This window comes from Pteropus alecto, unplaced genomic scaffold (assembly GCF_000325575.1).
Source record: "Pteropus alecto unplaced genomic scaffold, ASM32557v1 scaffold57, whole genome shotgun sequence".
In the NCBI taxonomy this organism is placed as follows: Eukaryota; Metazoa; Chordata; class Mammalia; order Chiroptera; family Pteropodidae; genus Pteropus; species Pteropus alecto.
In genome coordinates, this window is record NW_006442508.1 from 6,720,705 (window position 1) to 6,735,815 (window position 15,111).

The window sequence follows — 15,111 nt, forward strand, 5'->3', positions numbered from 1 at the left end:
GGCTGCTGGTTGTGTCCTTGGCGCTATGTACTAAAGCTGAATGTGTCCATGATTCTTGGCCCCGCGATTCTCCTCGTAGGAAAATGTGCATAGGAGCACTGAACTTAATAGCCGAAAGTTGGATATAAGCCGAATATTCATCAAGAGTAGAATTGATAAATAATCTGTAATATAATTATACAGTTGATGAAATGAGAATGAAGGAAATACAATTGCATACAACCTGGATGGACCAAACAAGTGACAGAAGCCAGGCACAAAAGTTCATTTGTGTACCACAGGGTTCCATTGACAGAACGTTTGAAAAGATTCCACGCTGATATATGGTGTTGAAAATCAGGGTAATAACTGCTATTGGGTCAATGACTTGAATAGGGAAGGAGAATGGATGCTAAGATTCTGAAATGTACCATTTTTTAATCTGAGTGCTAGTTACACAGATGTATTCACTTTATGAAAATTAAGATATATACACACGACTCGTATACTTTTCTTTATGGATACGCGAGTAAAGGGTTAAGAGCAGCCCCATACTGTTTCTTATATCAGACCTAGACCTACCTGCCTGAGAGGATTTTAGGTTTGCCTTCTCCCAGCACCAATCCTTTGGATATATTCCAAGTTAAGGTAAATTTGAAACATTAGGTCCCAGGCCAGACCTGTGTTTCGTACACTGTAAGACCTCTGATCTGTGAGAACGCACATGGGCTGCGAGGCCTGAGACCTGTAGGCCTACGTGATGGATGGGAAACCAAGGGAGAAGCTTCTTTGCATCAAGATAAACCACACACACTCAGTCTTCATCACCAGCAATTACCTACTCTCCCTAGGCAGGCGGGGGACCCAAGCATCTGTGCATGTGCGGAACTGGTAGGCTTATACTGAGACTGAGCCCTGTTTGGACTAACTTTCCCGTCCTGAATCCTTCTGAAAAATTTAGCAAACTTAGAGCTGGATTAATGCCATTTAGTCTCGTGGGTTTGATTGGCAGCCAAACATGTAACCAACGCGATAGTGGGACCATGCATTGTACTTCAATTATAGTTTACTTAACAAAAAAATTCCTTCGGCTGTTCTTGCCAAACGGTTATTTACATTGACTGCATCTTCTGCTTGGCCTCCAAATTCTGTTTTTCTGAGCCTCCCTTCCTCCTTTGACCTCCTGTCTTCTCCTGTTTAGGACTCTCACCTGCAACCCACCCCGAAAACTCCTGTCTAGTTCTTATGCAAAGCTGTTTATCACCCTGGATCACTTAAACGAGTTAAGCTATCCAGAGAGAGCTCACACCAACAACTAATGCTAAGATTGGGTGCAAAACATAGTTACTTTCCAGAGGAAGTTGTGCGACTCCTTAAAGAATTTTTCCTTTGCTAGACAGAGAATGCTGTATCTCTGTCTGCAGACATTGCAAATGCACACATTATCCGAGTCTCAGCTACCTACTTGAGCTCCGGTTATTCCTGTTCTTAATTTGGTATCTCAAACTTCCTGATGTGTTCAAACAAAAGGAATGGAGTTTGCCTATTTTCACCAACTTGTGCTGTTATAAATGCCCCCTGCTGCCGTGGGATCCCCAGGCATGACTTGTCTCTGCGAATCACTCTCTGCTTCGTACTGTGTCTCCTGCATTGCACTGGTAGTGTTGGCAGATGCTCTAGGGTCAGCCCCAGCATTTCAGAGTTTGGTTTTTTCAAATTTTTATTTCCTCATTGAGAGTGAGAACTTGCATGCAGAGTAAAAGCTGAGAAATTCATCTTACTGTATCTATTGGTACTACTCAATTCGCTGTTATAACATTAACTTTCCCTCCCTCAGGTTTTGCTATTTAATAGTCTCATGCCCTCTTGAGCTAGATTTCACATTATTTTACCTGAACTAAGTTCGTAGTAGCAGGAGCCCTCTGTCTTCCTCCCTTGGCCTCCATCTCCATAGGAGGAGCCATGACGAAAAGGAGTGTGATAGCCTCAGAAACTGCGCGGTATCTCAGGAAATACTTCTGAGACCACCACTTGAATTATCAAGGCTCTTCTTGTGCCCGATGCTCATTATTCTAATGCACATTTATTATCGAGTACTATGGATATTCAAAGGTAATCGTTCTCCAAGTGGGGAAATGTGATGTAAAAGTCACAACTACTGACAGCCAGACACTTAGAGCCTAATGAGGATCATAAAACCGGGTCCCCCAGAACCACGATGCCGGCTGGCTAGAATGAAAATAACAGGGTCTCGCACTTCAACCTCACGGTAACGACACGTGTGCTTTCTGCCTGTCCCCTTCTTCCTATGCTACTTCTGAAACACTCAGAATGAGAAAGACCAATTTCCAATCATTCCTACAAACAGTTCGTGAGAAATTAAAATTTAATTATGATAGCTGGTTACTTCATCTCGAATTCAAAACCCTTTACTTGGGAAATAAAGGAGCTGATGTAACATTTGCTCATCTTGTTTTTGCCTCCTTCCTGTTCTCGTGGAAAGCCCAAGTCATCTTCTGGAAAGGTGCCGGAGGTACTTTCACGACAAAACAAGGCTTCTTAAATTGTCTGATTTCACACGGACAAAGCGTGAAATCTTAGAACTGAAATCCAGGTTCCGAAGTGCCCCTGACAACGGACATCACCGGGACGGAAACGACACCAGGATCTGTTCAGAGAAGAACTTTGGTCATCTCCTGTGCCAGTGTTTAAAACTGGAATCCAAGAAACGGTCTCCAAAACAATCAGATACGTGCAAAAACAATTTGTTAAATGACGTAGGGAAGACTATAAAAGTTCCAGAATGCTCACACTCGTGTAGTTTGCAACGGCGCGTTATCCGGAAAGATCTGTGCAGCTCACAAGCATGAGATTCTGCAGGGGAGGCTCCTCTGCTCCACGAGTTGGCAGGATTTATTTTCATCTGCTCTGCATGGACCACTTGAAGTAAAGAACATCACTGCTCTTCTGGAAAAAAATTTCCTCCGCCCTGTAAAGGACCAGGTTTGGGGCCCTCAGGGGCTCAACAGGGCTATTCTTGTCTAGAACAGCCACTATGAAGACAGCTGTGGAGCACTTTTTGATAGTCACATATGAAACAGGAAGAATGTTACAGAAAAACAAGAGTTCAGAAGCCCCCCCACACACACTCATAGAAAGATTACCGTCAGAATATTCTTAAGTTTTAAGGAGTCTGGAAAGCTTGTGATCTTTGTAATGTTTCCCAGAGTCAGCTGCTCTCGAGGAAGATGTTCACCATCGGTCCTTCCACACACGATTTTCTGGGGGGACAATTTTTCAACGTGATCCTCTGGGCTGACATTCCACTCAGGTCACCAGGTTTCTGCAATCTCTGTGAGAACCCTCAGCAGCTCAGCAAATGCAGGGCGGCCTTTAGGTTTCTGGAAAAGAAAAGCAGAGGTGGTCAGCTCAGCTTAAGGCTCGCTCAGACACCAGCTCTGGGACTAGGCGGCGGGACGTGGATCCAGGCTCGTTCTCCACGAATGGAAGAGAAACGCATCTCGGGTGACGCACAGGGCACGACTGGCAGTTCAGCGGGGCACGAGTGTGAAGATGTCAGAGCAGAGAGCGCTGCAAAAATAAAATGACTTGTGCTGCAAACACCAGCCACACGTGACTATTAAAATTTAAGTTAATGAAAATTAAATACGTTTTTAAATTAACTTCTGTCACGACAGCCCCTTTTCAAGTCTTTAATGACCAGGTATAGCTACCATATTGTAATAGCACAGACGTAGCACATTTCCATTATCACAGAACTGTCCCAGAGATCTATTTGGATGCCTTGCAATGCATGAGGTAAAGGAGAGGGGGCGCATCTCGAGTTCCAGGCCTCCACGCTCAACCACAGTTATTTACTACAGCTGTTATCCTGTAGAAAGAAGGGTTTCAGTCTTCAAGTAAAAGCAATGTTTCATGAGGGACTTTACAGGTCCTAGAGCACAGGCTGATTGTCTTAAGGCTCAGTCATCAAAACCCTGGCTACAGAGCCAAAGATTGGAGCATTTTCCTATATCCCATGTGGTTGGCTTTGGCTCATGAGGAAGAAGAGTTGACCTTCTTGGTATCTTTGAAATCTATGGGAAATAGAATTACTCGTAGTAGCCACTTTCTCACAAAGATCACTAGCAACAGGGTTAGTGGGGAGACATGACCCTCAGTGCCTATAAGCAATTAAAAAAAAAAAAACAGAGCAGAAGAATATGTGAGCAATGTGAGAACATTCCGTGAGACTATAAGAATACATGCTGGAGCTTTTGCAGAGGCTGAAGTTCTGCAGGATTGTAATAGAGCCCATTAAATGTATCAGTGTTATTACAATCATGTTTGAATCTAGAGGCATATAAGCACTTGGAGCTTTTAGATCACATTAAAAAGGCAAAATCAACTTTTGCAAACAAGTAAATCAGCATAATCGAAACACTGTTTTAATCATTGTTCCAACTGTAAGTTTAGACTGATGGCATTTACTTGGTCCTCCCATCAGCATCTAATTACTCCTGCCCTGTCTCTGTCTCCTCTTCACAGATGCATAAAATCTCAATACGTTTTATTGTATGAACATGTACTTGTCTATTGCTTCATATACAATATATCTTCCTCAGCTATTTGCATTGTTAATGCAAAGATGCTCTTAAGACAGATATTCGCTACTAACAGCTTACTTAACTTTTTTTAATGTCTTTCAAGATTCCTTGAGGAGCAGTTAATCATACGTAAAATATTTTCTTACATCAGGTCTCTTTATAAAATTAATAGTTCTCTAGAATGTGAACAGCCATATTGTTCTTGAAATGTTGAATTTTCCAGTGCTTGTAGAATCAGGAGTTAAGTGGCTTTTTTTTTAGTCGGGGGCGGGGGGGTAGGGGAGGGGAGCGGGGGATGGGAAACTCCTTACCCAGCTGTGGTTTTTCTGGGCTGAAAGTATTAGCCGGAAAGAGAGGAGCTATCAAAATCACAGAGGACTCTGATATGAAGGGTAGGGGTGTGTTGAGCCAGTGCCTAGAAAAGACAGAGGTGAGCCACTAACCCCTCTGGCTTTCTTTTTTAAGCTTGGCATTTCAAGGAACAGAGAAACTGGGCTCCCAAGAGATAATTTCCTGAGTAGAAGTTCCTGGCACACTTTCTGCCTTCATTCTTTTTCTGGTGTAATCTCTCCATCAGGAGTCTTGAGTGCCACAAAAGAGAGATGTAACCCATTACTTTTATCCTTGGAAAAGCAAGACGGATTAGAGTGAAGAAAATAAAAACATCATCTTCCAATGTGGAAGTTTAACAAACCTGATTTCACTCTTAGTTTCCACACTCCAGAAGTAGTAAAACATCTAATTACTGAGGCTTTACTAACAAGAGTTTCTGCAAAAACCAATCTCAGAAAGATAAGATTTGAAAAATGTCCTGAATTTCTCAGATGAAAAGCCATTGTTAGAAACAAAATGAATTAATGACTTGGTAGTGGGAATTTCAGATAGAAATAGTATTTCTGGCTCTCAGGTATCATTACCAAGAAACGGACACCTTTTCCTGCCATGATGGAGTCCTGCAGTAAGGTTTGTGATCATCAGGTATGCTCTCAGATGCTGGGACTGCCAACCTTTGCAGGGAGGAAAGGGACACTCACCTCATGCCAGCAACTGTACATGACTTCATATATGGACATTGGTGCCAGATGAGGGCGGTACAGCCTAAAGCCATTAGAAATGGCTTCCACAACTTGCAAATTTGACTTATTTTCAAAAGGCATTTTCCCTTCTGTAAAAACTTCCCACATCAAAACTCCTGCAAATAAAATGCATGAAAACCAGAGGTTAGAAAGAAATGGTTACTTGGAACCGAAAGAACTTTTCAAACTACAAGGCATTATTTTCTTCTTCTAGACTTTGAGTAATAATCATCCAGAATAAGAGCAGGTCTATCTATAAAGCAGACCATGTGCATCTTAGTTTTTGAACAAATCTGCACACTGAAAATATTCCAAGTGAAAATAATGCATTTCCTTTTCCATCGGTTTTGACTGCCTCCCTATTGCAAGAAAATGCTATCAGCATTTTCATTTTTTAAATATGCTCGTGTCCCCACACCCTGAAAGTAATAAACCTTTTTTTTTTTTTTTTTTTTTTTGCCATTCCATAGAAAATGACAGAATTGTGTGAGGTTCTGCTACCCACTAAGACCAAGCGTTTACCGGCCAGTAGATGGCGTGCGTTCCTCTCCCCACTGAGAGACTGCTGGGTGGAACCTCAGAATATCTAGCAAGGGCTCTATATATAATAGATATTCAGTAATCACTGACTGATGGATTGCTTCGTAAAACTTCCTCAAGGCTCTCAATTTGATTTCATTTAATTATTCACATATTCTACAAATATGTATTAGGTATTGATTAGAGGCCTGTGTTAGAGTCAGAGGATGCTTAATAATGAAATCAGACCAACCACTCAAAAGTTCACTGTCCAGTGGGGAAGAGAGACAAGTAGTCAAGTAAAACTCGAGGAATTCTAATTGTTCTGCAACCACTTGATGAGCTACTTGGGTTGCTATCCAACAACTTAATTGCTCTCCAGTAGAGCTTAAAATGTCACCTGCCATGACTAACGCATGTCAGTGGAGAGCTAATGAGTCCAATGATAAAAGCTTAAACTTATTGTGGACAATAAAATGCACACCCTCCTGAGGGTGCAGCTGTCTCTCCAAACCCAAGAAGCCGTCCAAGAAGATCTGGATCAAAGAAAATAGATTATAGTACATTAGTTGCCACTTTTTGAAAATCAATTAAAAGAACGAATTTCACTGGACATAAGTCTACAGTGTCTCTTTCTCAATAAAGAGCATTACTCAATATAAATATCAACTGAGAGATCCCAAGGAGGCCTATATCTAAATTCCACAAAATTTGAAGGTAATAAGTAAATTAGGTGACACTCCTTAGTAGTTAGACAATGAAGTTTATTCATTACATTCGAAATTCAATGATACCATAAGGTCAGTTTTCCTTGTAAATCTCTGTGGTGTGGAAAAGTTGGCTGAGTTTGTTTTCTAGAATAGTAGACTCTTTGTTATGATTTTATAGCAAGAGCTCAATGGGAAAGGAAAAGATCCAAAAGGCAGACTTATGTAAGGAGGCTTAAGACGCCAGTTGCTAAAGACAGTCCGGAAGTGTTTAGAACACCTAAGACAGAAGCACAGTTATAAGACTTTTCAAAATGCTATGTCGTATTAAGAAATCAAAGTAAGAAGAGATTGGCCTATTTCATGAAGTCAAGCTCCATCAAATGAACATCAAATTTACTCACCAAATGACCAGACATCAGATTTGCTGCTGTATTTGTTGAAATGTAAAACTTCAGGAGGAGACCACTTGATTGGGAACTTGGCTCCAGAAGAACTGATGTATTCATCATCCAAAACATACCTAAAGTCATCATATTCAGAGCACACTGTGGTGAGTACCTCCAAGCTCTGTCTACTTCAAATCTCTTTAGTTAACTCAGTTCTAAGACAGAGTGGTTTACCGCAGAAATCTTCTATATTCCTTTATTTTTATTGTCAAAGCAAGAGAGTAGCCCTTATTGTGTTTCCTCCTCAAACTAAGCCTCAGTTGTGTTTATTTTATCTGGGTCTCAGAAAACTATAACAATTCTGCAGTCCAAAACATATCCTACTGATTATATCAGTTATGAAAATTCTTGATTTTGCAAAGAAGCATGCTGAATGGCCTAACAACCAAAGTTATACAAAGAAACTAAAAGATAAATATATAATGGAAAAGAAAAAATTCAAAGTTGGATGCTTTACTTTTTTCTTCTTGCATATTTTTGTGGACAGAGAAGGGAGGAAATAAAAGTATCTGAACATAATACATCTGATGTGAAAAAAATCTCTAATGCATTAAAGTGATTCTATATAGAAAGAAATCAGTAGTAACTACCATCTCCTTTTTAAAAAATAACAAAAAAATTAATCCTCTCTCCTTACTGAGAATTATATGCAGGAATATCCAAGTGTATCTGAAGAGAAGCAATGATAACTAACTTGTGCTATGTGGCCCCTTGAGTATGCAATATAGTATTTTTAAATTATTTATTCATGCTTCCCCATGCTTCCACTTATTCCCACATATCCTACCTCACCTTATCTTTCAGCTTTTAATTGAGCCAGAGGGCATTCTACTATGAGAAAGGAGGAATCGTAGAAAACAAAGGTAAAGAGCCATTTCTCATAGCTTCTGAGTTTCAAAACTCTAGGCTTTCCAGAGAAAGAAGACTGGCTTATTAACAAAATATTTGGGAAAATGACTCCTGAATAAGAGTGAACCTCCCCACCACCATCACCATCCATTCCTCTAGAAAAAGAGATCCCTTGAGCTAGGAAGTGGGGGAAAATAGAAGGAAAAGGGAAAGAATATTAGATATTTGTGGGTAGCTGAGGAAGGGTCTTGACCCTGCATTCTACATGAGCTTCCCTTGTCACACAGAAGGGAAAGAAGGCCCTACATTTCCCCCACAATAGATTGGTGAAATGCAGAGCAAAAGAGAACCTCTGCCCTCTTCCCTAGGTTGAGCCCCAGGAAAAACAGATTGCAGAGAATGAAAAACTGTGGATGTACCCATGTAAATGGGGCCTCAGATCACTCCATGGAGTTTTCTAATATAGAGAATACTGGATAGAAAGGAATTTTGCAGATAGAAATTTTGGTTGAGTCAGTGGAAGGATCGTGGCTACAAGGACACCAGTGTCAATGGGTAACAACAAGCACCAGATAGACCATCTCCCAACTAGTACTGTGGCCCCATGAAAAACACAGAACTTGGATTTTGACCCTGAAGAAAGTTAGAGAGAAACCCTGAATTGACTGGGATTAAATTTCTACCAACCCGAAGAAAAGGGGGCTCAAAATACAAATTGCACAGAGTTATAAAAAATAACTTTTTTATACTCTTGAGTTGTAGACTTAAAGTCAACTACTACACTTGATAACAGAAATGTATGATGATGATACAGAAAAATCAGAGCTGAGCAAACAAATTTACTTTTCTTTCAGAAATATACATGTATAAAAAAAGCTTTTTTCTTAATCTTACACATATAATGAATAGACCGAAAAATTATTTTTTTAACTTAAGACATGCCAGTTTTATTAATAATGATCTGAAAGAAGATCCAAATAGCCGCAGTATCTGTTCACCTCACAACTAAAACTGGTGCATGTCCTAAAATTCTAAGTGGGTCAACAGGCCATACAACCACATCAACATATTAACAGAGAAAAGAAGCAAAGCCAATAACATTTTTCAGTGTTCCAGCAGACAAATGTAAGATTCCTTCTTATGAATAAACAACAACAAAAATATATCAAGTACCTTGTCATTCCAAAGTCTGAAATTTTTACTATACTTGTAGAACTGACCAAACAATTCCTTGCTGCCTAAAGAAAGAAGAAAAGAACCCATTTGAATACAATTTTTCCTTAAAGATTTACTGCTCTACTTTTTTTTAGTTTATTTGGGCCCCGCACTACTTCTGTGTGGGCAGCCATGTCTGCTTTATGGTGACACCTGTCAATGACATATAATACAATATACCTGCCTTCGTGTGGTAGATTTTAATGATTCTTCAGAGGAATAACAAAAAGAGAAAATAAATTGTAACACTTTTCCTTTTTAATATTTTAATCTTTCCCCAAAAGGTTAACTCAAAGAAGATTGAGAGAATAAACTATGAATCTTGACATAAAAAAGTGTGTATTTTTAAATTTATCTTAATAAAAACAAGAAGAAGTCCCAATATACATGACAAATAAGGGATAGTATTTTTGGCATCTATAATTACTAATAAAAGTTAAGAAATTGTATTTTAAAACATATCTCATTGAATATAACTATATTTTCACATTTCTTAAAATTACCACAGTAAACTAAATATAGTACTATAATGCAGAGACAATCTATCTGATGCCAAAAGAATCCATTTTCAGTCAATCTAATCAAAAAAGTTATTGATTTGGTTAGTTAGCCTCTCATAGGTCATTGGTTCGATAGATTTTTTTTTTTTTTTCCAGCTAATTTGTGGTGCAGTTAGTCCAAAAACAAAAGAAAGAAACTTGAAATGGTAAGCCAGACAAAGCCAAATGGGAAGGATTGACAGGGTAGACTCACTGCTAGCTGATACATTTTAAGAGGTATATAGGAGGATAAAATAGAACACAAAAGGAAGCAATCAAAGAAGACACCAAGGATAGGAGGGTCTGCAAGAAGCTACCTGGAGCAAATAGAATTACAGGATTATCACCTAACTGGATTTTGAATTCTAATCATTATCAGGAAAAACAGACCTACAAAAGTAAGTTAGGAATTAGTCTTACTCATCCATTCAAAAATCTGCTCAATAGCTACTACAGGCTGGATACTGGGGAATGTACCACAAGAGATGCAAAACTATGGTCTAGCTACGTGATAGCAATAGTTAGCATCTAATGCGTCTGGCACTGTTTTAAGTGCTTACACATGTAAATTCATGTAATCCTCCCAACAGTCCCATATGAGAGAGGTGCTATAGTTAATGCTATTTTACTAGTTAACTAGCTTTCTTAGCTAGTAAGAAACAGAGGTGGGATTTCAACCCAGGCAGTCTAGCCCTAGGAGCAGTGGTTTTCAATCTTAACTGAACATCAGATTCGCCAAGAAATTTTTCAAAAAATATTGATGGCTGGATTCCACCCCTAAAGATTCTGATTAAATTGGTTTGGGATGTGGTCTGGGTATTGTGATGTTTTAAAGCTCCCAGGTGATTCTAAAATATAGCTAAGTTTGAGAACCATCACTGTGCAACTCATTCTCATCACACTGTTCTGCCAGCTTAGAAGTCTAGGCCTTGACCTCAAGGAGTTTAGAGTCTAGCATTTGTGTAAACAACATAAACAATTAGGAAGTAGTAAATAATAAATGCCGTGAGAGTTCAAAGTCACATGTAGAACAAGCAATGGTGTGCTGGGGCCAATGTAATTGTACCTTCTTTCTCTCCCCCAAAATATTCCAGCCTGATGAATAATATGGTCCCCCTAGTCATGGGCGATGAAAATACAGGATTATCTCTACGTGACAGTATCAGCGACTTCTCATAAAATTCTCAAATTTTTGTCGAAATTAATATTTGAACTTAGAAATGAGACATGGAAGGGCATACAAGGGATAGTATGACTATTATGAATAAATATAAAGTGAATAGAAAATTTTCAAGAGAAGGTAGCAAGGCAGGAAAGCAGAGCTATTAGCATTTGAGACACAAGAAGCCTTGATCATTTTTTTTTTTTTACAGGACTGTTCTGAGCATTACAGAACAGAATGATTTAGCATTTCTGTCTTCCTCCAGTACCAGTAATGCTGCTGCAATCCAGTCAAACCAAACCACCTCCACCTGGGGCAGTTTCCCCCAGGGGTGAGAACCACTGGAGCTCCTTCTTCACTGTTATATCTCCAGCGCCTGGCAGAGCATTTGGCATATGCTAGACACTCAAGACATATTTGATTATTGCTTGAAAGTAAGAAAGGTGGAAGGAAGGACAGAAGGAAGAGAAGAAAGAAAAGAGGGACAGAGAGAGAAGACAGATTGTCTCTACATTATATAGTATTACATTTAGTTTACTGTGATAATTTTAAGAAATGTGAAAATATTATAGTTTTATTCAATGAGAAATGTTTTAAAACACAATTTCTTAGCTTTAGTTAGTTGACTAATTCAGTGGTTGATTAGTTTAAGGCATATTTAGGGAAACACCTTACCTGACTACAGCATCAATGGGCAATTAAAAATAAAGTTACATTTCCCAACAAATTATATAAAAAGGAAAAATGTTTAAAAATTAAGCCAAAGGATGCATTATTCGAAGTATTGAAAGTCCTCAATCGTCATGTCCTTCTGAACGTATGTATAATACACAAAATAATCAGCAAATTTGTACCGTACTTACTAAATCTCTGTGAATAAAGCAGTTTCTTTCCAGATACTCCATTCCTTCACATGTATCCTGGCACATGCTCAGCAGCATTTCCTTCCTAAGCTTTCCTTTTCGCTCTCTGAGATAGTTAAGGAGGCAGCCATTTTCCATAAACTCCGTCACAATGTAAAGGGGCTTCTGCTGTATACATACACCATAAAGCTGAACTAGCCTTGAGTGAGATAATTTCCTGTCGATGAAAAACATACACCAGTAAGCATAACTGTTTTTGCATTTTAAAGTATTTGGACTCAACTGGTGATTATTCACTATTTCTAGATAATTTTCACCATCAAGATACGATACAAATTAACCCAACCACAGAGAAAGTAGAGCAGTTTCCTTTCCAATTTATGCGCTGAGAAAGTGGGGTCAAGAGTTTAAGCAGAACTGCCTAAGTTGTAGATACAGAAGATTACGTGCCCCGTATTCTATTTTTATTCCTTTCCATTTTGTAAGCCTTCTGTTTCCTCATTACGGCTACTTCTTGCCCAAACCTTGCGCAGTTCTTTTCCTTAGTTTCAACCTTTCTAACTGGAGCTGCTCAGACAAGAACTTCTGGACAGACAGAACAGAAGAGTGTTCATGCATATAAAAAAGAAAATTAAAGAATAAAAATGAATTAAATTATATGTAAATAATAAGGGCTAGGAGTCCAACTAACAAACTTTATTAATCAATATTAATGACCCCCAGAGAAATACACTTCAGGAAGTGGAGGCAAGAAAATAGGGGTGTTCTCAGTTTTTACCATACTCATTTCTATGTAATGTGATTTATAAGGTTAGAGCTTTTCTTTGAAAATATAAAATATTTTAGAAGATATGATAATGTAGAATAAATAAAATGAAAACTGAGATACAAGTGAAAAGGTTCATAGAGAAATTAAAATTACTTATACATATATTTTTTATGATTACAAATGTAATTAGTTCACATATTTCAATATAATGCACTGCTACTAATAAGCTACATCCAGAGACACAAACCCATAGTTCGACAACTAAAATGAAGAATCCCTTAAAGGCAATGAAGTATTGTAATACTTCATTAAAGAAAATGTAGTACTCGTAATCAAAAGGGCGGAATTCCAGTTGTTTTATCTCCTTTTGGTGGCCTGACCAGGGGCAACTTATTTAAACTTTCTAAGCTTCAGGGGTTTCTTTTTCATGTGTGAAATGGGAATAATAAACCTGTCTTTCTTCCTTCTTGTGAACCTTAAATGAGATCATATATGTGAATATATTATAAAAAGTATAAACCATGGTAAAAACGGAAAAATAAAATTTTTAATTTAATAGAATTTTATGGGCTGAAGTTGTCTAAGAGAGAAAAGACTGGTTTTATTTCATTCTTCTAAATCATCTATAGCAGATGCTCTGGAAAACCCAAGAGTACAGGCCCCCAGTATAGGCTACATCTTGAAATATAGAGATTAAGAGCACAGTAGAGATTTGAAGCTACTCTTTTACTATGCTGGAAAAGCTACACAGGATGACAACAATTTTGGTTAACAGTTATGGCAACTACTATAAGAACTGGCATATAGTAGAGTTGCCCAATAAATGCTTGCTGATTATTAAATTAGTCAAGATTGTAGGCTTTGTCCCAAACAGTTCACAGTTATGATTTCAATTAGAAATTCTACCAATGTTTTGCTGTGGGACTGCAGGCAAATTAGGTAAGTTTACAATATTTTTCTTTTCTCATGTATAAAATTGGGGTCTTAATAAAACTTACCTCATAGAATTGTAGTGAAGATTTATTATCTCATTCAATAATCCACAAATATTTTTTGAACACCAACTACATGCTAGTCATCATCTGAGACACTTACCAGGTTGTAGGAGAGAGATGAATAGATCCTATTATTATGGGCTTACATTTTCGTGGGGGAGAAACAAAACAAATATACATGAAGCTTTGGAATAGTGACAAATGCTTTGATGGAACTAACAAAGTGATACAATAGAAAGCATTTGGGGGTGAGTATGCCAATTAAAAAGAGTAGTACCTGGAGGAGGTGACATTTAAACTATACACTTACAAAAAGGAGGTAATGTGTATATTGTCAATATACTATGTATATATACAGTATAATACATATATAACCAAGCTGTATATCTTGCCAGAGTTCGAAGTGTGCCAGCTATTTAATTTTTTAAAGATGAATGTATTTGCATTCCACAGTTGGAAGTTAAAAGGGAACAACTTTTCCTGACCCACTTTCAAAATATCATGAAAAAAATCAACTATGTTCAAACCCAAGAACACATTATGTCCATCCGAACTGACTTAACACAGCCTCATTTCTGCCTCCCTAAGCTGCCAAGAGCTATTTCTGTTCTTCACACTCCATCCATCTTCTATTGTCCTCAAAATATCATCCTCAAAAATCCTGACCCCAAATGCCCAATCAGGCTTGAACCTTTCAAAAATCCCTTCATCATGACGTTAGACATCTCTAATTCTTGCTTGATAGGAATTCCAACATGGCTTCAACGTTCAATGAATCACATTCTCCCATTTATTCTTTTCTTATTATGTCTATTTAAATCCAATACACAGCAATAAAACTTTTGTCTCTCCTTTAAATAAAGAAAAACCATGGTCTGACGCAGATAGTATCAGGAAGCAAAGGTCAGACAAATAAGTGCCTGGGGTAACCAAGGGACACAAAAACATCTTTGAGAAGCTGACATCACCGGAAATTTGTGTTTATCATAAGTTCTCTTGAAATTAATTTTATTGTAGATAAATAGAGTATTTTGATAAGACCCTTGGAATATGGGTAGAGAAGCCCAAGAGACAGCTTTGCTCTGCCTTCAAAGGTTTTTTGGTTTGTCTGTTTGTTTATTTTCTCAAGTGAGGTCTGCAAGTTTGGAACAGAACTAAATCGCTTTGGATAATAAAACAGGATCTGGTCAATGCTACTTGGGTTTTTCTCCTTTACCACAATGCTGCTCCTGTAAGTAAAAGTTGAACAAATACTTAAAGAACGTTATTTGATTTGTGCCAAATTATTGGCCTGTCCTGGTCCAGGCCAGGTTACAGATATAAACCACAACCCCAGGTTAAACTAAATCAAAATGCTGATCTTGGAAATCACAGAAGTTAAG

The 15,111-nt window shown here is 38.2% G+C and overlaps 1 protein-coding gene across 1 annotated transcript in view; it reads right to left on the bottom strand.

The window, feature by feature from the left end:
- Positions 1-3,123: 3,123 nt before the first annotated feature.
- TXK (TXK tyrosine kinase) overlaps positions 3,124-15,111 on the bottom strand; it is a 35,284-nt gene continuing 23,296 nt past the window's right edge. Inside the window, exons 10-14 of the mRNA XM_006922482.3 lie at positions 11,966-12,182; positions 9,360-9,424; positions 7,293-7,411; positions 5,621-5,778; positions 3,124-3,380 (exon numbers count right to left, since the gene is read on the bottom strand). Coding sequence (XP_006922544.1) covers positions 3,312-3,380; positions 5,621-5,778; positions 7,293-7,411; positions 9,360-9,424; positions 11,966-12,182 — 628 coding nt within the window. The 3' untranslated portion in view covers positions 3,124-3,311. The remainder of the gene's footprint in view (positions 3,381-5,620; positions 5,779-7,292; positions 7,412-9,359; positions 9,425-11,965; positions 12,183-15,111) is intronic.